The sequence below is a fragment of the Panthera onca genome, chromosome B4 (assembly GCF_046562875.1).
Source record: "Panthera onca isolate mPanOnc1 chromosome B4, mPanOnc1 haplotype 2, whole genome shotgun sequence".
In the NCBI taxonomy this organism is placed as follows: domain Eukaryota; kingdom Metazoa; phylum Chordata; class Mammalia; order Carnivora; family Felidae; genus Panthera; species Panthera onca.
In genome coordinates, this window is record NC_138345.1 from 31,197,448 (window position 1) to 31,222,684 (window position 25,237).

General features: G+C 40.6%; 1 protein-coding gene across 16 annotated transcripts in view; it reads right to left on the reverse strand.

The window, feature by feature from the left end:
* PARD3 (par-3 family cell polarity regulator) overlaps nt 1–25,237 on the reverse strand; it is a 661,972-nt gene that overhangs the window by 537,867 nt on the left and 98,868 nt on the right. For all 16 annotated transcript variants that reach the window (XM_060658990.3, XM_060658996.3, XM_060658994.3 and 13 more), the window contains exon 2: nt 8,964–9,065. In XM_060658990.3, coding sequence (XP_060514973.1) covers nt 8,964–9,065 — 102 coding nt within the window. The remainder of the gene's footprint in view (nt 1–8,963; nt 9,066–25,237) is intronic.

The window sequence follows — 25,237 nt, forward strand, 5'->3', positions numbered from 1 at the left end:
TATTTTTGCTTTTGTTGACTCTGCTTTTGATGTCAAGTCTATTTGTGTTTTGTTTTGTTTTTTAACTATACAGTCCTTGTTGGCTTTCAAACACTAAAAATTGAAACTGGGATCTTCACTGTTTTTCTGTTCAGAAAAATATGCATATTGATAGTATCCTGGAAATCCTCAAATGCCAAGGATTCGGAAAATAAATAATGTATTTCTTCCAACAACCATTACTGAGTACATATTACCAACCTCTTTTCAAATTGATAGAAATGTTAAATTAAAAAAAGGCAAATGAAAATAAGTATGATAGAAATTTTTTACAAAAAATATCAAGATAGCATGACTTGTTTTTAAATCATTAGAAAATAGTACTAAAAGAATGAATGTTAACTAAATTTAACAATGGCGGTGGTAGTGATGTGACAAACGATGATGATAATTACCACTTACTGGGGCCTTATTTTGCCGAAGAGCACTGAAACCGTAACACAAATTCCCAGATTTAAACTTAAATCTGGTACACAACCTTACAAGATAGGTACAATTATTACCCACTATGTGGAGATGAGAAAACTGACATTAGAGAGATTAAGTAATTTGCTGAAGCTCATAAAGTAAAAAAAGTCATGGAGCCGGGATTCAAACACAGGTGGCTTCTTGCCCACCAAACAATATGTCCATCTTTGACGAAGTAACATAAAAACAAAGTGCACCAAACCAAGGAACCAAGCCCTGGCCTACAACTAATATGGTAACTGAAAGAGTGTGAGACTCTTTCCCCTACTTTTTCTGACTCTGGGTGCCCCTACTCAAGCAAAGTCTTGGCTGCTTTTCCTAGGAAAGCTCATGACCAGCCAATATTGTGCAGGCTGTCCCCAATTTCAAAACTAATGCTTACAAAGAGCCTTTCCAATAGAGTGCTCATGCAGAAGGCTGAGCCCCCTTCTCTGTTCCTTCTACAAGCACTCCATATCACCACCACCTCTGCTACACCTGGCCCTGCACTCCCCAACCCATCCACCCACAAATCAATGAGCTGTGGGCAAACCAGTACCCATAAAATATTTAATTGTTGGGAAACAATCTCTCTGAATTAATTAATTAGCATTTGGTGCTCTACTCAGCATTTAATTTAAATATTTTCTTCTTTAAAGCCTAACTAAAATAACTCCATTTAGGAGGAAATTAATCAAGTCATCTAGTTAATGAAGTCTATTTATACAAATCACTTCAATTCCAACTTACCAAACTCTTTAAAATCAGTCCTTCCCTATGCCAATTCACATTAAAGTTTAAAAAGATGATCCTATTCTAAATTATATTTAGCAATGCCTAATGCTTCATTGGAATAGGAAGACACATATTGGAATTAGGAAGACACAGAATTAAGGAGACATTACAAAACAGAACATCAGAAAACCCCCAGTTAATCACATACTCCACTCTCAGTGATAACTACTGATACTTTTCAGTGTGTCCCTTCAAGCTTTTTCTGACACACATAATTATTTCTACTAAAATTAGATGGTATTTCATATGTTGGTTTGGCCTGATTGTCGACAAATTTGTATCTGATTCATGAATTTATTTGCACTTCAATTCCAAACATCAACCCACCTCCAAAGCACTCAAAGTCACTAAATCAAGTCTGAATCCCTCATCTCCCACCCTGTCCCAAAGCTGGCCTCCTTGCAGCATTCCCTGCCTTGCTGAATAGCCCACCTCCAGGCTTTACCGAGTCAATCACTCTCAGATCTACCTCCTCCCCACCATCTGCACCTGGTCCAGCCTCCATCAATCCAACACCTCCTACAGCAAAATGTGCTAACTGGTAACCCTGCATCCACTCGGCCTCCCGTCCACACATCCTCATATTGCAGCTGGGGAGACACTTCTCAAACGTAAATCTGATCACCTAACACCCGATTTTCATTCACCTGCTCTTCAGATTCAGCTTGATCATATTTTTTAGGCAAGTCTTGCTTCACCCTGACTTGGTTGGGGTACTTTATTCTACCTTCCATTGGCACCTTTCCTTTTCTTCAGACGATTATTTGTTGGTAACTCTACACTTCATTTCTGAGATTAATTCCAACTCACAATACACCATGAGGCCCCAGAAAGGAGGAACCACATTTATTTTTGTTTCACACTACATAACACTGATCATGATGCCTGGCACATAATAGGTGCTCAGTAAATTGGTTAGACTAAAATTAGGACTAATAGTGTTTTTATCTTTCAAAGGAAATTATTACATGTGCTACATTATGGTGATGATGATGAGATCCCAGTTCACAAAAATTCCCACACGTTTAGTAATAAGTAAAGGAACATATTCGTAGACCAAGTCTTCAGCAAGAAATTAACTGGGGAAGGGAGGGGAGGATGAAAAGAAAGTTATCCTAGGAACTCCTCAGCCCACTCCTATCTCCAGGATATGGACATTCTAAAAATAACTGACCTCATGCTGAAATTTAGTGTTTTGGTCTTGACAACAAAGGAATTAAAATCTCAAAACTTTCTCTTATCAGACACTTGTTTGGCGATGATTTAAATAAGGAGAAAAATCAAGTCTTTAAAGAAATTAAAATTAGATTTGTTGTAATTATGAGCTGTGAGCTCTCACTGTAATTTAAGCAGCAAGCCATTTCTTCACAGAACAAAGTTTATTAATGCTTTAAAAACTCACTTTGGTATCACCAGATAAATTCATTTTAACAGTTCTTATTCCAGATCCAAAAATATGTTCTCCATTCTCATCTGAAGACTGTACAGACTGTGACTGCCTTCAGTATAAAAACAACAGACTGCTTCTCTCCACATTATCAATAACTAGGGCACAGAATGTATGAACGCCCTTTTTAAAGTACAAATGTACATGTTTCCCACAGATAACCAGGATACGCTTGTACCATCACCTCATTGGACACTGATTTTTTTTATGGCTTGATGCCAAAACAAGTAAAATAATGATTTACACATAGTTAGCAAAAAATAACACCTAACACAGTAGAAAATAATGTACTTTTTTTTTTTCAACGTTTTTTATTTATTTTTGGGACAGAGAGAGACAGAGCATGAACGGGGGAGGGGCAGAGAGAGAGGGAGACACAGAATCGGAAACAGGCTCCAGGCTCTGAGCCATCAGCCCAGAGCCTGACGCGGGGCTCGAACTCACGGGCCGCGAGATCGTGACCTGGCTGAAGTCAGACGCTTAACCGACTGCACCACCCAGGCGCCCCTAAAATAATGTACTTTTAAAATTAAAGCATGTTCCTGGAGCGCCTGGGTGGTTCAGTTGGTTAAGTGCCCAACTTTGGCTCAGGTCATGGTTTCACGGTTCGTGGGTTCGAGCCCCACACTGGGCTCTGTGCCGCCATCTCAGAGCTTGGAGCCTGTTTCAGATTCTGTGTCTCCCTCTCTCTCTCTCTCCCCTCCCCTACTCATGCTCGCGCTCTCTCTCTCTCTCTCAAAAATAAACATTAAAAATTAATTAATTAATTAATTAATTAATTAAAGCATGTTCCTTACCTGAAAGTTGTGCCATGCATATATTTCAAAAGCAAGATTTACTACAACACGTTTTGGCAATACTAATAGAAAATATCTAACGGGGCAGTAATATGAACATAAGAGCCACAAAAATGACATCAGTTTATAAGTTAGAAGCTATCTATCAATGAGGAGAATAATGAAAATGTGTATATGTGCCTCTGTACTAGCTTTATTCTACATGCAGAAATTAGTGCTTGCCCATGATTCCAATAAATTTTTCAAGTCTCCTTTTCTCAACATGCTGAGACACTAGCCAGACTGCCCCCCAGAAAATATTGGGTTCTTCCCAACCAGCAGCAGTCCCCACAACAATCCTCCATAGTGTCTGGCACCCAGTGTCCACTGTTCAAGCTTGTACAAACTTCCAGAAAGAGTTTAAATTACTATTCATTCGATCCTTCCTCCACAAAGAGCAAGGAACAGATAATGGAAGATATTTCCCAAGGTCAGAACCAAAATAGCACACACATGACATCATTCTTGATCAAAACAAAATGACACCCAAGTGTGACAAAGAAAATGCTTGCTACCACATCTTATGTCACCTTCAGCACCAAAGATACAAAAAGGAAGACAGTGACGTGTAGAAGAAAAAGACATTCTTCCTGCTGCTCACGCACACAAAAGTGCCCTTCTCCCCAACTCTAAGCCCTTCACCAGTCTGCCTGAAATCTCTGTTAACGTTCTCACAGTTAGTCTCAAGCAACTGCCATGCAAAGGGAAGTGAATACAAAACATTTTTATTCTGTAATCTATTTGGAAATTTCTAGTTTTACTGTAGTACATGGAGGAATGACAGGAGGGACCTAGACCAATTTGAGGAGAACTGAGAGAAGGTTCACTAAAATAATAAATAACGAAGACCACACTGGAAGGAAATTCAGACAAGAAATGGCTTGGCACTTGAGAAATCTCATATAGACAAATGCATTACAGCTGTTCTAATAGGTGCTCTAGATAATATAAAAACCATTTCAGGTTTTCATTCTTTGGCAAAATGTCAGTTGAGAAAACAGAATTAGATACTAAGAGTAAATAAAACACCATGACAGCATACACACTCTGATTCTCTGTTCCCTTTTACTGGGAAGCAGCAATGCAGAGAAGTGATATACAAATCAGGGCATATTTATATGCCCAAAGTAGATCTAGAATATTGTAGGTCTTAGAAAATCAAACCTACTCCAAGAAGCCAAAACAACCCATGCGGATACCATTTTGAATAAACTTGGGTAAAATCCTAGTCATTGGAACCATATAGGCACTAAAAGAAAACTTCTTCAGTGCTGTGCATTAAACTCTAAATAATTAAAGGTAATGAGCAAAATCAGGTACTAATTAGGTACTTCAATTTCTTTTGCTATCATTTGAATTATTGCCTCTTAATCCTAGTATCCCTCTATAAAAAATAATTTTTCATAATTTCACAAACTCACAGTGAGCGGGCAAATCATTTACACTTTTGAAAGAAACTTCCCCATTACAGAGACTGATGGCAGGGCCACTGAAGCATAGTCTCAAAGTTTAGTGAGCCTAAATACCATCTGGAGGGTTTATAAAACAGAGATGCCCAAGCCTGGCTACCAAAGATCCTGCTTGCCTAGGCTAGGTATCTGCATTTTAAATATGCACCAGCACATTTTCATTAAGCAGGGCACTTTTAGGGGAATTTTATTGTTTAAAAGAACTGCAATGCCTGTTTTAACCTAAAAGCAAAACAGGTGTCAAAATCCTTACTCAGAGTAGCTGCCAAAAATAGTTGAAAACACTCCAGGATGATTAAATCAGAGTCAAATTTCAGAGCCATGGAAAGGAGCCATACAACTGACTACATGCAACCCTTCAATCTGAATAATGCATCTGACAATACCATAAATGTAAGTGCTGAGATTCTGGATTATTAATTATATTTTTTATAGTTACAACTTCAAATGGGTCCTTTAAGAAGCTCATTCAAAACTTTAAATTAATCATATGTATTAAGTATTTCTAAGCAAAAACAAATAAATACAAAAATTTTTTAAATAATATTCCCAAACAAATAAAACAATAATATACATTATTTCAGACTGTGGTACATGGTACTGTCTAGCATTTTTCTATTTGGAAAATGAATTTAATCTGCATGATATAAGACTCCCTAAAAACGTATTTCATTTATTAACAATTAAAACATTCTTTTTCTGGGGCTCAGTCAGTTGGGCATCCAATCTCATGGTTTGTGAGTTCAAGCCCCGTGTCAGGCTCTGTGCTGACAGCTCAGAGCTTGGAGCTTGCTTTGGATTCTGTGTCTCCCTCTCTCTGCCCCACCCCCACTCGCACTCAAAAATGAAAACGTTAAAAAATATAAAACATTCTTCTTCACGTTAAAGGATCTTTTAACTCGAATAGGAAATGCAATAAAAGATTCTAGAAAAATGTAGATTTGGGGGCGCGTGGTGGCTCAGTGGGTTGAGCATCTGACTTTGGCTCAGGTCGTGATCTCACAGTTCGAGCCCTGTGTCAGGCTCTGTACTGACAGCTCGGAGCCTGGAGCCTACTTCAGATTCTGTCTCTATCTCTCTCCCTCTCTCTGTCTCTGTCTCTCTCTCGCTCTCTCTCTCAAAAATAAGTAAATAAACTTAAAAAATGTAGATTTGTCATCATCAAATTCACATAACATAATATAAATATAAAAATTAAACACAGTTTATTAAGTATCCTCTGATTTTAATATGCAACTATTTTAGAAGATCATTCAGTTTGTCTCTTCTTCCATTCTTTTGTGTGACCTAATAGTTAATTGTGTTGAAAGAAGAGTATTATTTTCAGTTCCTGAGTAACAAATTACCCCAAAGACCTAAAGAACAGTATCAACCACCTTAACCTAAGTGATTTCTGTAGAACACTCACTCCAACTGCAGAACACACTTTTTCAAGGACACACGGATCATCCACCAAAATGCCACATACTAACCCTAAGATAATAGCACATTTCAAAAGATTTTTTTTTAATCATACTGCTGAACATCTACATCTCAATACTCTACCTATTCAAAATGGGAATACTGTGGAGAGGGTATTTGCTGGTTAAGGTGCCGGGAGGAAGGGTGAGAAACTGTAATGTGTCATAAAGCATGACTGCAGGTGCTGAGCGTACATGAGTCTACTGAGCTCGGTGTTCTCAGGAGCACTGACACAGCCCCCTTCGCACTGACACAGCCCCCTTCCCATTCATACAACAAGCCAAAGTCCACGGAGGGTTACTCCAAGCAACACGCCAGAGCGAGGCACACCACAGAAGCATCTTATAAACTAATTTTCATTCACTCATTCAAAGGCCTAAAGTCAAAGCATGAAGCAGTTCTGCCTCAAGTTGGTATCATCCTAAGTCTGTACACAATCAAAAAGGAAACACAGGCAGATAAATACAGGCGTTCTTAGAACGCAAGAATGCCAAAGACAAAAGTACGCAGATGACCACCTCAGCTTTCTCCACAGTAACTACCAAAACAAGTACCATACCAGAGTCCCTAAAATTCGTAACATGAAATACCATGTGCAGCTATGTTGGCATAGCCATGGTTAATGAGCATGGAAATATATTCATAATCAACTCAAAGAGAAAAGGCAGGCTACTATGCAATCCTTTTTATTTAAAAGAAAAAGAGCTGTGTCTGTATCTAAACAAAAAGAAGAGTCAGGATGCAAAGCCCACTCAAATAACAACAGGGATGAGCTTTGGGCAGCAATGGGATCACAAGTGATTACTTCCTTCTTTATAGGTTCCTTTTCTTCACAAGAAGCTATATGATTTTTATATCAAGGAAGGAAGGAAGGAAGGAAGGAAGGAAGGAAGGAAGGAAGGAAGGAAGAAAAGGAAGAAATGGGGACAAGGAAAATATTGAAAGATTAATACAACCTAGTACATCTCTTTGTAATATTGTGGCTGGCCAAGGGAACCTGTTTGAATTCTTTATAAACCTTGACCGTTGCTTTAAGCTTTGAAGTGGAACCACATAATAAATTGACTATAATTTAAGTCTCTAGACAAGTGAACTGCAGGAAAAGGATTTGAGAGTCACCTTATCCCTGGCTCACTGAAAAGCCCAAAACAGAGAAGTGACACCAAGAGAAATAGCAGCAAATCATAAATGGGCAGAAAGTTCTGCATTTTTGACACAATGTGTTCCTGGACCACAGGAGGTACAGGGACAAATCCTGCAATGGCAGGTGCTAGTAAATCAAATATCCTTGAATTTGCACACCATTTGATACATGAAATTTTTCATCTTCCTTAAGATTTCAAGAAAAAATAGAAGACATCCACCAATTCTGAACCAGGCACTATGCTGTGAGAAAGGAGGAGTAGAGAAGACATGATAGCTGCATTTAGCCAGCTCCCAGCCAAGTCCTCCAAGAGGGAGGATGAGGCAAAGGGTCAATGGGGGGGGGGGGGGGGGAGGAAGAAGGGGAGAGGGAGAGAGAGAGAGAGAGAGAGAGAGAGAAGAAGGAGGAGGAGGAAGGGAGAGAAAGGGAGGGTAAAAGAGTAGAGACAGGAAGGAGGAAAAAGAAGGGGAGGAAGAGGGCAGGCAGAGGGAAGAAGGGAGAGAAATCTCTCCAGGAAAAACCAGAGAGAGTACTAGATAACTTTGCCAGCTTCCAACCCCATGATGATACATTCTATGTGCAGCTGGCAGCCCTTCCCTAAAGTGTGGCCAAAGGCTGCTCAAGCCCTGTCACCTCGTGACCTCTACGTGCAGAGCCAAATACCCTGTCACAAATTCTTAAAATACTGAATGTTACTTCTTTTCCTCCTCCTCCTCCTCATTCCCTCAAAGAGCACAAACAAAAGGGCGGGTGCAAGGAGGACACTAAAGAGCCACGTTCACAATGCCAAAGTCACATACTACATTGAGGATGGCATTGCAGTGTGAAAGCCCACCAAGAGCAACACTGAGGAAAGTATGGCTTTCTGAAAGCAGAGCACACACCAGGAGGAGGCCTGGGATGCACCTGCCCCCTCTCCAGCCAGCGTGCTGCACAGGCCAGCTTTTTGGGATAGGCCAGTGCTCGGATAGAACTCAGAGACCTTGCGTTATCACACCCTGAAATGGACCTCCGTTGTCAAGAAAGATGTCAGGTTTGGTTAAAACAAAAGGAAAAAACTGGCACAGGAACTTCTTAAAGATACTTCTATTTAAAAAGCTACAATTTTAAAATTCCAAGACATAGTAAACCTAATAATGTCCAGGGGTCAAGAAAAGCATTACACCCTAGAGTTCAGGGTAACGAAGTCTCACAATACATCATGAGTGGCCCTAAGGTTCTGTAAAGTATGTGTCTCAACAGGAAAGGAAGTACTCCCATCTACCCGCTCCCTCTCCAATCTTCACTAAATGCATCCAGAGTGCCTTCCCTGGATGTGAACTCACTCTGTCTTTATCATCTGCTACATCACAGAGGGTGTCATCAAGGTCTAGTATTCCTCCATCTCCATGTTCAAGTCTGTGCACCTGTATCCAGTAGTTTGGATCCTGTAGAGAAGAACAGAAACACCAAATACAGCAAGTTAGCATCACCAAAGGAAATGCAACAAGCTAAACTGTGATAATTTCTTGCCCATAAAAGGGAATCAACAATATTGCAATTGATTGAAAATTCAGGTAGTCTCCTGTCTCTGCTGTTGTCAATTTCTCTTTTATGACGGACTTATGCAGACTCTTTCCTTTGGCTGAGCTGCTGAGACATTGTTATGACAGGAACTACAGAAACTAGCACAAGTCATTGCATAAAAAATATTGGTTTCTTAAAGTATACTGGGTTTCCCATTGTCCACCACAAAACAATTTTTAATCCTCTCATCCAATCCACACAGATATTCTAATAAGCAAGCAACATCTATCACATGTCTGAAAAACTCCTGTCACAGCCTATCTGGGGGAAAAAAAGGAGGTTGCTCAAAGTAAGCCCTACAAACAGGTGTAAATATATTAATACAGAATAATGCTGACAATGCCATTAGTGAGCAAAGCAAGCTCAGAACAATGTGTGTGACTGGAGTCTTTTTGTAAAAACAAAGCTAGATACAACTGTATACGTACATATAAAAATATCCCCAAAAATACACACCAAAATGTTCGGTGGTTATATCTAGGGAGTGGGATTGGGAGAAAAGGAAGATAGAGGACTCCATTTTAAATTTTGCACACTTCTTCATTGGGTGTGTACACACCTGAATATGTATACACACATATATAAACACACACACATATGCAAACACACACACATACATATCATACATATCCATACACATGATAATACAAAACCATACTTTAAAATAATACTTGAGGGGCACCTGGGTGGCTCAGTTGGTTAAGCACCAGACTTCAGCTCATGTCATGATCTCACTGTTTGTGGGTTCAAGTCCCACATTGGGCTCTATGCTGACAGAATAGAACCTGGAACCTGTTTCAGATTCTGTCTCCATCTCTCTTTTTGCCCCTCCCCAGGGTTCCTGAACCCCAGCCTACATCGACTGACTCACACCTTGAGGCCAAGGAATTCATATCCATAGGAAGCCCTCCAAGAGAATGTCTAACACCTGAGGATCACTAAAACAAACACTTCTAAAAAATACTGAATTGTCAATCCTTGTCACTTTTTCACCAACACAGAAAGCAGCTCAGACACTAATTCTCAGTTATTAAACATTACCATAAAAACTACTAGTGCAAATAGCCTATAGTTACTCTGCACCCTCATTTGTCTGGATTTCTTTCAAAGGAGTCAGTACTCGAATTGGTTGTTCATCTAGAACACAGACTAAATTCATAAAACACACAGCACACATCTCTCCCTCCTCTCTCTCTCTCTCTCTCTCTCTCTCTCTCGCTAACACAACACACACACACACACACACACACACACACACACACACACACACACACACTGTGGCATCCAGCTTCATTCTCGAGCCTTACTCTGCATGATTCCCCAACTACAATGTCCTCCAGAGAGTCCTTAGGGACACCTGTTGCTATGACTCCAATAGTGCTCCAAAATGTGTCATTTCTACATTTGTTGAGCCATCAAAGAACAAAGTCCCAAAACGAACTATATCCCTACTCTTCCTTACCAAATGGCATTAACCCTCCAAGGGAAACCAGGAATAATCAATATCCTGCAGGTGAATAAAGAAAGCTATACCTTAACCATCATTCCATAGCCACTTAGAACAGGGCCATCCTGCCTTCCTCTTCCCCCCAAGGAAGCTGTAGGATGACCTAATCAATTTAAATATCAACATTCATTTCTAAAACACTTTCATACACAAAGAAGCAGACTGACCTCCAAAATGTGACTTATAAAACCTGCTCTTTAAGCTTCCCAATCCTCCACACTCGCTCCATATAAGGTCATAATCTACAGCCTTTCCAGAATATTTTTAGCTACTCCTTCGAAATAAGTTCCCTCCTAGCAATTTCTCAACCTCTTGACTTTTGTATTTTAGAACTTGCTGTGGTCCAGCCTTTCTCCATCAGTTAGTTCCCCTTTCACAGCCTGTATTAAGTCCTGCATCACTGTCTCCCTGCCCCCCATGGAGGCCTCCACTCCTCAAAGCCCCACCTTATTGTTCAGGCTAACCCTTCTCACCCATCACGACACCCCAGTCATCATCTTCTCCTAGAGCCTTTCGTGACCAGAAAGCCCCCAAGACAGGTTAGAAGTCTATCTCTAGCCTCACCATTAATGTTTCTGAAAATCATAGCAGTATGGAAAATAGTACTCAGTGTAAACGCTGAGCCTTTAAAAGCTGTTAATATCATATCTTATACAAACTAAAATAATAGTACAAAACCTTCTACTGACCCTACTTTACCCTCCAGTCACTCTACCAATTCTGATTCTCTTTACAGTGAAAGTTTTTTAAGATTTGATGTCTCAGATTCTTCTTCTCTCATAATCCTGTTCCAGGGAAGCTTCCTCCCCACCACACTCCCAAAAATATCCATCAAGGTTACCAACTGCCTCCATGTTGCTTAATGCAATGGTCCATTCTTGAGACTCATTGTCCTTGGTCTATCAGCAGAATGTCATACCACTAATTATTCCCTCCCCCTTCAAATACTCTATAAACCTGGCTTATAATCTTTCAACTATCTGATCAAGGCTTGTCTAATTTTGAGATCCAGCTTTGTCTCCTGCCTCCAGAAGGGTCCTGATTCAATGGTCAGCTATGCCAAGCAGCCATGACAACACCATGTCAAAACACTTATCAGGCCAGCATTTATTAAATGCCACTCCATAATACGTGAATAGAAACTATCTGGAGAGAAAACACTGAGTAGGAAATCAGCACTAATCCCAACAGAGCATACTATACAAAAAAAAAAAAAAAATCAGATCTAAGCAGGGCACATAAAAATGACCTCTTCCCACAAGAGTATAAAATACAGGAAGGATATGTTTGCCACTGAGAAATACAATTCCCTGCAACAGTAGTCTCTCAGGAGATTTTAACTGGCTTTCATCAACACAATCCTCTATCAATAAACAGAGGATTTGCTGTATTTTCAACAGAATAGTGAAGAACCCATAGGGAAAACTTTTCTTAAAAAGAGCATATTTGTTGACTCTACTTTGGTAGTTTACACTAAAAAGTTTGAAATATTAATAGCAGAAATCATTGTTGTCCCAGCTACAGAAACTTAGAAATGTAATTGAACAAAGAGTTGTGATAAGACACTTAAAAATACCCATAAACACTAATTCTACAATAAGTATACCTGTCATTAGGTTAAAAAGCAAACGTGACACAACACTCAATTAAAAAAAATAAGAAGAATCTGTCTCACTCAGGGTGTGTATTTTAAAAATAACCAAAGATTTAAACACTAACAACAATATTACCATGACAACCAAAGATCCATTACACATGAGCAAGAAACAAGGAATGAAGTTCATCTATCAAGTGGATGAGCAAATGCCCTGGCCAGGCAAGGCTCCCCAAGGATGGGGCCAACCACAGAGAAGAAATCTGGGGACAAAACCACATGAAGAATCACTGCTTCTCACCCAGACTGAGAACAGGGGCAGAGACCTGGCCTAAGTCTGGAAGGAAAGAAGTGGAGGGAACATTTCTAAGACGGGCCGAGAATGAAAGCACAGGCATAATTTGATAAAATGCCCATTGCAATGGATGCTGGTGCCCACTGTATTCCAGGACACAGTAAGAGAAAACAGTACCAGGAAAGTTCTAATGAAACACAGGCTCCATAAAGAAATCTCTCTAGCTCTGTAGAGAGAGCATCATCACATTGTGCCAAAGAGCCATGAGCTTCTGTGAGTTATGACTTGGTGGAATACACACCTGCTGCCTGTTTCTCACCCATACAAGTCTCAAGAAAAGTATCTGCAATTAGAAACAGCAATACCCGACTCTTGCAATAACTGTGCATATGGTGATGGTCTGTATCCTGTCATGTTTTCAAATGAGAATATATATATGTGCATATAAGACCATGAAAAGATAATGGAAAAATTATGTTGACTTAAAAATTAATTATTTACTATTTGCAAAGCACTGGATCAGGGCAAAGCAACAATCGTTGCTGTCAGAAATTAAAACTTATCAGGTAAGACATAAACAAGTTAAAAAGAGGTAAACCATGGGTCATAAGAAGAGACATAAAAATGCATTGAGTTCAGAGGAAGGCAAGATTAATTTTGCTTGGAAAGATTCAGGAAAGGTTTACAATGAGCAGGCTGGAGGAAGGAAGAACATGAACTCATTCTCAGCAGAAGGACAGGTAGGAAGAGGGCAGGGGGGGGGGGGGGGCAAGTGTGTGCAGCAGAGTTTATTCATTACATTGTGAACATAAAATTGGCTCCACGACAAAAATGGCAGGTAAAAACCTCCTATCAAAGAGACGTGTTCTGCCTCCATCCTGAAAGCCCACTGAAACTGCAGGACATACATATTCATCAAGGTATAGCCCCACAAAAAAACAAAGAGAACAGAGGGAGACCAGGAAACACAAGTGCTGGAGGCAGGACCGAGAAAGCGAGCCCCAAGCTGACCGTGTGGAAACCAGGCAGCAATGTGACTTCCTCGGTAGGGCCCTACACGGCTCTGGAACTGGGGAAACCAAGTGCCTCGGGAGACAGGAATGAACATGGGTGGAAATACACCAGGATCAGCCTAAAGTCTCTTCCAGAAGCAAAGCCCCAGTTTTCCCTCCTGACTCCAAACAGCACCATGATGGCCCCAGCAGCATCCTGGAGACTTCCTCTCCAGAGAGGGTACGACGAGGGGTGTGAACTGGGGGACCGAGGCAGAACACCTGCAGAGGTACTTGAAAATGGGAGGAGATGAGTGAACATATACATACTGAATGCTAAGAAATCCAGCTCTCTGCTTCCACTTTTTCCCAGAATGCTGCCAGCTGGGTTTAGGCCACCTAGACAAAAGGGTGGAAGATCTCTCCCTGGGCATCTGACCACCTGAAGACAAAAGACCAGGTGACCCTCCTGTGCAGCTCCAGCTTTCAAGCCCTTGCCCATACCCTGTGGTCTCTGTTATAGTCAACACTTCTTACTCAGCCAATAACAGAGGTACAGACCCTGAGGAAAAAAGCTCGAAGGATGGAATATAGGCCAAACAAATAGAAAACACACATTGAGAAAAACAGGTTATAAAAAAAGAAGATGGTCACAAAAAATCCAACATTGATACCCTAAGAGTTCATGTTACATCCAGGTGGCAAAGGAAGATGAAAAGGGAGGGAAAGAGGAAAGGAAAGAAATTGAGGAAAACAAAACAAAACGCTCCTAGAAAAGTTGAAACCACTGCAAGTATAAAGTCATTAGAAGAACTGAGAAGAGTTGAAGAAATCTCCCCAAAAAGTAATGGAAAAAAGATTATAAAAATGGGTAATAAAATAGAAGACCAGTCAAGTAAGTCAAGCAGCTGAATAAAAGAAGTTCTAGAAAAAGAGAACTGAGAAAACAGAAAAACAACAGAAAACCATTCAAGTTAGTTCCCCAGGATGACAAGAGTTTCCATTTTTAAAAGGCCCTTAGAGAACCCAACACAAATTATGAAATCAGGCATACAACAAGTCATATGAGAACAGAACAAAAAAAGACAAACAGAAGATAAAACAAAAAACGTCCAGAAAGTAAAATACAAGTACCACAATGAATGGGTAAGGAATCAAAACAAGTTTGGCCTTCTCAAGAGCAACACAGGAATCCAGAGGACAGTGGTGTTAATACTGTCTTCAAAATTTCTAAGAGAAATGGTCCCCAACCAAAAATACTACACCTCATCCAACAACTATCAGTAAAGTGGAAAGGTAGAAAAAAATTTTTTTAGAAATGCAACTTCTCCAAAAATTACTCTCTCTGCACCTTCCTCAGGAAAGTACTGGAAGATGTGTTCCACGGAAATACACCATGAATGAGGATGGCATGGCATATGAAAATAGGAGACAAAACACAGAAGAGAACTCTCAGGATAATGGTGAGGCTGATCCAGGATGTCAGCTGGGCACCAGGTGTGGAAGGTAACCAGTCCACATGGGAGCAGCCCAGAAGCTCCAAATGAAAGGTCTTCAAGACGAAGCTGAAAGAGTATTCACTGTAAGATACTAAGATGTTACTTTATTTAAAAAAAATTTTTTTTAATGTTTATTTATTTTTGAGACAATGTGAGAGACAGAGTGCAATCAGCGGAGGGGCAGACAGAGGGAGACACAGAATCTGAAGCAGGCTCCAAACTCTGAGCTGTCAGCCCAGAGCTTGACATGGGGATCGAACTCACCGTGAGATCATGACCTGAGCCCAAGTCGGATGCTTAACTGACTGAGCCACTCGGGCGCCCCCCAAGATGTTACTTTAACAACTGGCCAACCTGGAATAGAACTGGTTGTAAATTTATAGAAGACCAAACAAAGGAAAAAGCATTGTTTATTTCAAGAGAAACACAAAAGTTGTAAGGAAAATGTCATCAATGTATCTCTCATACACAGTTCAGCTCTGAGCAGCTTTTAATAATGAAAATAATGTGAACATCAAATATTTAATCAAATTTATAACTACTTTCAAGGGAAGGAGGTCTAAAAAGTGTGTGTGTGTGTGTGTGTGTGTGTGTGTGTGTGTGTGTGAGAGAGAGAGAGAGAGAGAGAGAGAGAGAGAGAGAGAGAGAGAGACACCTCTCTCTCAGACAGAAACACAGCCAAGTAATGGCTGTGACAGAATGGAGGCAAAGCACACGTGCAGCAGTGAAACAGGGTTAAACCTTTCATATTATGTCAGAAGATGACAACAACAAAAAAAGAAGTAACATAAGAAGTCTACACAGAAATATGCAGGTAATATCGAAAGAATCAAGTGCAAGAGTTGGAAAAGTCCACCTCTCAGGGAGCAGGTGCTACTCTTTTCCTAAAAATCCTAGCAGTACTCTCTGACTATGCACATCCAATATGTTAGGAAATGAAAACACTGGAGAGAAACAGTTTGAAAAATTCCTGAAAATAACAGGGCACACAACCTGAAGTGGGCATTCATCACTCCTATCAGATAGTTAGCTGGGCAAGACAAATGCAGTTAATGACATAACAAACAGAAAACATTTCATTTTTGAAGTCAATAGAAGACTACAAGCAATAGAAATTCTAGATTCCCCTGATAAGTATCTAATTTACTTAAACCCAAAATATTTTAATATTTATTTATTTTTGAGGGAGAAAGGGTGTGAGCTGGGGAGGTGCAGAAAGAGAGGGGGACAGAGGATCCAAAGCAGGGTCCCTACTGACAGCAAAGAGCCCAGTGTGGGGTTCAAACTCACGAACCATGAGACATGAACCAAAGTCAGATAGATGCTCAACCGACTGAGCCACCCAGATGCCCCCAAAACAAAACATTTTTAAAAACTGTTCTATAGTTCTTAAAAAAAAAAAAAAAAAAAAAAAAAAAAAAAAAAATGGAGGCACCTGGGTGGCTCAGTCAGTTGGGCATCCAAATCTTGATTTCGGCTCAGTCAGGTCATGATCTCCCAGTTCATGGGATCAAGCCCTGCATCAGGCACTGCACTGACAGTGCAGAGCCTGCTTGGGACTCCCTCTCTGTTCCTCTACTGCTCACTCTCTCTCTCTCTCTCTCAAAATAAATAAACATTTTTAAAAATGAATCATCGGTATTTCAAAATAGTCATGATACATGCAGTTTTGACTTTACCTACCTTAGCTCCATTTCAAAAACGCTTAACCTTCCGTATAAATTCAAACCATAGGACCCATTTTCAATTTTGTTATAATAACACTGTTGACATTAAACAGATTTTTTCTGCAGAAAACACAGATGGTCAGAAATCAGAGCTGATGCTGAACAATAAAATAGCGACCTCTATCACAATGAGGGATTATCTACTATTTAGTGGCAAGTGCATTCCTCTGCCTCCCACTTTTCCATCCAAACCACACCCCACACCCATACCACCAACCTCACCTCCACAACATAACACAGAGCAAACCACAAACTTGATGCCTTCCTTGAAGAATGACTGGCTTCATTTAATATGTCAATCAAAAAAGAAAACAGCAGCATGAAACCAAAGGTGAATTCCAACCTCATGGAAAGAACTTTCTGGCATTTTGTTTGATGAGAATACATAATCTGTCAGAGAGTCACACATTAGCCTAGAAATGTGGGAAATTGGCCCATTATTGACCTCTACTTCTGACACAACTTCCACAGCAACACAGAGGTCACTTTAATCATGGCTGCTGCCCCAGTCCCTGCACCCCTCCATAGAAACAGAGGAAGTGTGGAAGGTAGCGGGGACTGTCTTGGGACAGAGCCAGGGCCAGAATGAGAACCACAGTAAACACCAGCTATATTTGCATTATGTTCCACAATTTTAAAAATGTACTCGTGCATTACCCAATGTGGTAAGAGGGTTTACAATCTTCACTTTCAATGAGAAAATTGAGACACAGAGGGCATAAGCTAATAAAAGGTCACAATTAATAAATGCTGTTGGCCAGGACTCCAGCCTAAGTCTGCTAATTCATGTCCCTGCCCTTCTCACACCCACATGGATGCTTCTCAAACAAAAGCTGTCTTCTTGGTACAGCCCCTCCTCCCAATCTCTTTGTATTTTGCACACTGTAGAGGTATGAAACATATTTCTTTCAATAAAAAATTTTCTACTGTTAAAAAAAGTTTGAAAAACCACTCACCTTAATATTATATTACATGTTCTAATCTCATCCATGATTTAAAGCAGTGGTTCTCAAAGTAGAAGTCCATTCCAGCATTATCACCTGGGAACTAGTCAGAAATGCTAATGTTCAGGCCCCCTTCGGCCCTACTAAATCAAAATTTCTCAAGGCAGGCCCAGCAACCTAGGCAGGCCCACGAGTCCTCCACGTGACCCGAAAGCACAAATTCTGAGAACACAAAATTTGTGATTTAGAATTGGGGGTAGCATAGGGGCTGAAATACTTCGAATTTCTTCTACATGATTACATATCACATTTTGCTCATAAATTCATGGGTTTAAGCTTTTGCCCACACTTCTTAAATCAAACAGATATTAGTTACTACATCTTAAAAGTGGTTACCCGCCCCCCCCCCCCCACACACACACACAGTTCCTGTGATAACCATATAGACGAATTTCTTCCCTTCGTCTCTTGTTCCCAATAATTACCTCCCAACTCATCTCACTGCTCCTAGACTCCTATCTTTTTAGTCCTGCCTTGCATCTAGCTACCCTATCTTTCTTCACAAAATACCCATTTCCTCATGTCCCTGTTCTGTGACAGCAGTCATTTGTAGTGACTCATCACATTCTGAAAGGTTAAAATCCAACATCTCTGTCCAAGCACAACTCTCCCCAAGCCTGTGTTTCCTGGCTTCCCTTGGCTCCAGTCTCTATCCTTCAGTCCTCCCAGGCAGGCCTCAATGCTGCCTCACCACATCCAGGTCTTCAACTGGTGTACTCACTGAGAAACCCCAAGCACCAGGAAAAGTGCCTGAGACAGAACAGATGTTCAGGAAATATCGGTTTTGTGAATTAATCCTTGTCTTTGTTCACTCTATTCCACACATCTGGAACACTTTCACCCCCTCAGCTCCAAATATGCAAATTGTATATACCTTCCCAAATCTAGGTCAAAAACCACCTCCGCTGTGAAATGCACTCCAACCTCCAAGTATTTATCTAGACCATATATTTGTCACTGTTTACCTCTAGATAAGTTCTCTGAAGGCAGCAACTATCACCTTTTTTTTTTTTTTAGCATAGAAAGAAAACAATGTACCATGTTGTATAAATAATCTGTAAAAAATAAAAGTAATAACCCTATTAGATAAAAATTACACAAGAGTTTCTCAGAGAATACAGTCAACAAACACAGGCCTGTGCTCTCCTAACTGCCATGGGCATGCTGCGCCATGTCGGGATCAACAGCCACCATTCACACCTTATCTTCTGACTCCCAGAGCTGGCTCAGGAAAGGCTGGATGGTTGTTCTAGCTGATATCCCAGACAACATCTCAGATGTGGGGAAAGAAGACATCCAGGTACTTTTCCCCTGCAGTAAAAACGAGCCCACATTCCAGCATAAACACCTTCATCCTCACCCACACAGGTGAGTTTCCAGCATCACTGGCCTGAAATGCCAAGCAGAAGTGAGCTGAAGCCTGGATAAGCCTGCCTATAATGTAGGGAAAGGAGGGCAAGACAAAAGCTCACCTCTGTTCAACTTGGCCAACCAAGTTTTCACCTCTCTAGTCCTGGTGAATGTAAGAACACGCAAGGCCACGGTGGGGTGGGAGTGTTGTTACCTGTTGAACTGGAAGTCGGTGAAGCAAAGGCTTTTCTAAAGGGCAGGGAAATGTGAACTATTGTAAATGCATTAGCTCCCAGCCTAAGTCCCTAAAAGACAACACAGCTCTATAGGATATTTGCCCTGGGACTGAACACCTCCATTTACAAGCCCTGCAACCATGAATGCTATGAAAGCAGACACTGGCCCTTGGCTCTCCTCTAGATCCACTCCATTCCTCCACCCTTACTCTCCAAAGGGCAGGTGAGGGGCCACCAGGTACTGAGCACTTCCTGTGTGCCAGTCATTCACAAGCCTGTGAGGTCAATGTTTTCAGCTCCATTTGTAGATGAGAGGTCTAAAGGACTAAACAGGAAACTTGTTTAAGACCATCACACATGTAATTAAAGTTGCAGGGGAAAGGAAGCTCAGATATCACTCAAACTTCTAAAGTCCTGCTTTGCCCTTTTTGACACATTTGTCTCATGCAGGAATATCAAACAGGCTTGTGAGGGCTACAAACTTGGAAGGAGAAAAACAGACCAAGATAAAGTCTTCTTTTCTTTCTTTTTTTCTTAGAATGGAAAAAATGAATGATGAAAAATATATCACCCACCAATTAATACACTCAACTAACTTCAGTATGAGGAAGTAGTGCTTCATACCACGTTATCTACCAAAAACATACAGATTTAAGATGTGCTTCATTCCAGTCATGCACCAGGCGATGCTGGATTAAAAACTGTAGGAAAAAAAGAACCAATCCATACACATTAAAATAGGGCCTAGGATACCTCAAGGTAGAGACCCACCGTGTGGCCACAGTGGCCCTGAACACATGTGCCATAAAGACAATAACTACAATATTGTGTGAGATCTTTTAAAGATAATGAAAATGTTAATTTTTTTTAATGCTTACAAAAGAAGTGACCAACCTAAAAAATCCTTAAGGTTACTCACCCAGCCCAACACAAGAAAAACCTACCCTCGCATATTTACTCTCCAACCAGCAAACAAGAGAGGCTGACTCAGACCAGAAAGAATTCCTCTGACCTGGAAAGAAAACCTCACTGCAATATGATAACTCTAAATAGCTCAGAATTCTAAAACAAACCAACAAAAACTTGACCCCAAAGCAGCTCTCAACTACCCCCTCATATTACTTAATCCAAAAACCACTTCCCAATTTTTCTTAAACTATCTCAAATCACTTTAAGGTACACGACTAATTCCTCACACCTGGCAGCACCAAACACAACTGAATCAGAAGAAATATTCCTAAACATACAGGAGAGGAGACCACAAGGAGTGAATTTTGACAGAGGGCTTGCACCTACCTCCAATCTCCTTCGGGGGCCTGGCAAACAGTTATCCAGCTGTACCCTGGGACCCCTATATTCAAGGCCAGCACACCCCACACTGCGTGGGGTCTGGGTCAGAGTTGCACAGCACCACAACATCCCAACACAAGTATGGCCCCAAGGCCATGGACACCAGACCACAGTGCTCAGAGTGGGGATCAGACCACAGCCACTCAGGAGGGTGGAGGGACCTGTTCCCAATGTCTCCTCAGGACTACTGATGCCAGAGGTGGGGCTTCCTTCTCCTCCCAGAATACTCCTATCATCAGTCAAAGGAGGCATCTATGATGATATCTTCAAAAGATTTGCCCAAGACAGTGCTCCTGAGTCTTATTGCCATGAGCATCCCTGCAGACAGGAATGTGTGTCAGCTTTTGGAAAAGATTTTCAGCAGGGAAGGGAGCAATATAGACAAAGGATGTTTACACACGCGCGCACACGCACACACAAACACCAAGCTATAAGCTAGTCAGTCCATGGGATCTCCTCGTCACTCAAACTTGTTATAGCTTGTTTGTACCCTCCTGGAAAGCCATCTCTATCTCTTCATTTGTGAAACCCTTACTCAACTTTCAATCCCTGGCTAATCTCTTTGCAATGTCAGTCCTTAATCTCACTTCGTCTTTTGCCCCTATCTCTCCACAGTACTCACAACAATGTCTTGAAGATGTTCATGTTATATAATTTATCACTGTACTGAATCTGTGGACATTATCCATTCATTCAAATATTTATGGAGCATCTATGATATGGCAGGCCCTGAACTAGGTATAAGAGCTACAGCAGTAAAGTTCCCTATCCTCTTAGGATCTATAGTCTAGCATAGGAAACAACAGAGACTCTCTCTTAAACACAATCCTCACACCCAAGAACATTCAGTGATATATATTACTGGTTATCTCAAACCAAAGATCAATTTGTATTCCATTATTAACATATTTGTTTAAAAAATTTTTGGCACTTAGATTTTTCCTGGAAATCCCTAATGTGACTCAAGACTTTATGTGGGCCCATCTGGTCAATTTCAAATACATTTGAAATGGGGAAGTTTTTAAATAAGGGCTCCAAGATACCTTATGAAATATATGTAAAGATTATAGTAATGCCGTACGATTTCTTCATTCCTTAAATGCACAATTAGTTCTCTGTCCTTATACAGTTTATAAAGTTTTCCCTTATAAGGTATTTGAAATTTAGGTACCTGTGCCTCCAATTTATTCCTTCTAAAAAATTATGGTACATGTGATACATACCATCTAAGGAAAAAAAATTAAGCAGCACAATCCAAGCACTAAATTAGAAAACAGCAAACACAAATATATTACTACCCCTGTGCTTTCCCTTTCCATAGTTTCAGTTACCAGCTACCAACCACAATCCAAAAAGAGATGATCCTCCTGACATACTGTCAGAAGGTTAGGTTTAGCCTAATGCTACATCACAGTGCCTACATCATTTACCTCCCTTCATCTCAACACACACGTTCTCACCTCACATCATCACAAGAAGGGCAAGGACGGTACAATAAGATATTTGAGAAAAAGGGAGGCCACATCCACATAATTTTTAGCACAGAATATTTTTATACTTGTTCTATTCTATTATTGGTTATTGCTATTAACTCCTACTATGCCTAGCTTACAAATTAAACTTTATCAGAAGTATGCCTGGACAGGAAAAAACCTAGTGTGTCCAGGGTGTGGTGCTGTCTGAGGGTCCAGGCATCTCCTGGAGGAGGCCTTGGATCCTGCCCCTCGAGGAGAAGTGGGGAGTGTCATCCAGCTAATCTATACTATCACTATTCTGTAGCATACTTGAAAGTAGAGTTTCTGATAAAAATCCTGCAAGGAAGCAAAGAAGCAAATTAGTTCTAAGGAAGCTCAGGCAAAATATAATTACACAAGTAGTAATTAAAGTGTGAAATGGACTACCTCAAACAATGAGAGTTGTTAAGTGTAAACTTATCCGACTGGGGTGAGGGGAAGAAAAAACAGGAACAAAGCCAGTTTGTGAAACTTTAAAGATGCACAGATAGAGTGGCCGCAACAAGGAACCAGGACTTTGATGACAAAGGCATCTAGTGGGCACATATCCTGTCTATCAGTGGCCACAAACAAGGGCAATAAAATGGCTCTACGAGCTAAGTGGCCTGACATTGCACAAGTCATTTCCTCCTTGTGGGCACCCGAGGGCTTGTGTGTAAAAATGAAAGGACAAATCATCCCTGAGGTGCATGTGTTGCTCAACCTGTCTGTGATGCTGTATCAGGAAAATTCAACACACCCAGGCAGTTTTCCTTTCCTTAGTGGAAAGGAGACAACCATTCCCATGACCACCATAACCTGGTCTTGAAAACTCATAAAATTAAAACCACCTAATCTTCCCTACGACATTCTCCACCAAACATATGTTTATAAAACACATGTCCCTGCAGTAGCAGAGTATGAAGCTCTACAGACCCCATCCCCCTGAAACAGCTTCCCAAAGTGGAGAGCCCAGGGACAGCGTGGGAACCAGAGCTCCGCAGGTAGCAGAGCCACGACCCCATGCAGACTGCTGGAAGGGTCCTGCCAGCAGGACTTGTCAGGGATATGAGAGAACATCCACATGGAGGCCTCTAATGATGGAAATCATTTCTGCACTCACTACACACTTGAACAACTGAAGACAGCAAGAAGGCATGTCACAAACTACCAGTCAGTTAAGAACTTAACACTCTGCCTGAAAATGGTTGTGTTTTAGAATAAGGGGGGGGGGGGGGGGGGTGGTCAGCCAAGTCTGTGAAAATGCCCCCATTCTCCAAGACTTTCATGTCAATTTGGGGAGGCAAGTCATAGGTATGTGTAAAGTTCACTGACAATACCCAATTATCAACATTAAATGCAACCCAAGTAGTACAGGAATTACAAAAATTCAGAAAACCCTGAAGACAAAGAACACTTCATGAAGGAATTATTTCATTACAATTGGGGTAAATCTTAGGACAAAGGCAGGAAAGCCAAAACACACATGGCATGTTTGAACAACAGGGGATGAAGCCTGGACATGACACCGATGTTCAGCACTTGTCTTTTTACTTTATTCATTCTTTTCCTCCAGGGCAGTGAAATGCTGAGCTGAGCTGGCCACACAACATCCCTGCCAGGGCTGGGCCACAGCAGAGACTTTCAGACCTGCACAGAGATCGCTAGCTCAAGCCCCAACCTTAATGGCATCTCAAGTGCCGTGTACTAAACAACTATTAAAACAAGGTAATATGGGGGCACCTGGGTGGCTCAGTTGTGATCTCGCGGTTCGTGAGTTGGAGCCCCACATAAGGCTCGGTGCTGTCAGCGCAGAGCCTGCTTTGGATCCTCTGTCCCCATCTCTCTCTGCCTCTCCCCAACTCACTCTCTCAAAAATAAAAATAAACATTAAAAAAAAAAAACAAGGTAATATGTCACCAACAGAAGCAGCAAATGTGAACTTACAATTTGAGATTTGAAGAGAAAAATGTAGTCTAAAAGACCCCAATCAAATTTTTTTAATTCTAAAATTTTAAGGATTATGTGATTATCTTGGAACTATATTCTCCCCCAAACTTTTTTTTTTTTTTCCTCAAGTTAAATACTTTCTGGATAAAATTCTCATTTCTCACATTTGTTTAAATGTTCCTTAAAACATTCCCTCCAACTACTGGAGCAGATCTTCCTGTTTATCAAAAGACTAAAATAAATAGCAGGTCAACAAGACCAGACAAGGAAAACATAAAACTCGTTTGACAGCTGAAGCCACCACTGTGTTCATATTAACACAAGAGAAACAACCCACCCTTTTGGTTAGCCCTGTTCAATGTCATGCAGTAATCAAGCCCTTCTTACCTTCTCACCACTAAGACATTTCAGGCCAATCTGAAATTTAGACAAAGAATCTAACATCAACTTCAATCACAGCTGAGTAATGAATATTACATATATGATTTAATTACCATGAATTTAGCACATCCATTTTATGTGAAATATAATACCAGAGCCCATATTTACTGAAACTTTATGATGCCAAAAGAAAAGCAAAGCCCATATGGTCTAAGTGAGTATTTGTTTTAATGCAAAGCTTCCGGTTTCATTCTTGTTTCGGTCTGTCCCACAGTCACCTGACATTCCTGCAAAAACTCACCTCTGTTTTGGATGGACGTGCAAACAAGGGCTGACACCCAAATTTCACCAAATTTCAGTTCACGGTGCAAGGTGTCTTAGAAAACAACTTCTCCCTCAAATAAATAAATATAGTGTGGATCATGGACACTTTTTTTTTTCTTACTTTGGATAAAAAAAAAAAAACTGCCTTGGAGATAATACCTTTTCGTACTATGTCAAAAATTCTTCTCAACTCATCTGAAATAAAACTATACAAGTATACACCACAAGTCAGAGAAATGTTGCGAATTATTTAGTAAGGTGAAATCTATCATAATTTAAATAACTTGCCCTTAAAGACTGTTACTCTCATTTAATGAGAAGCCACAATGTT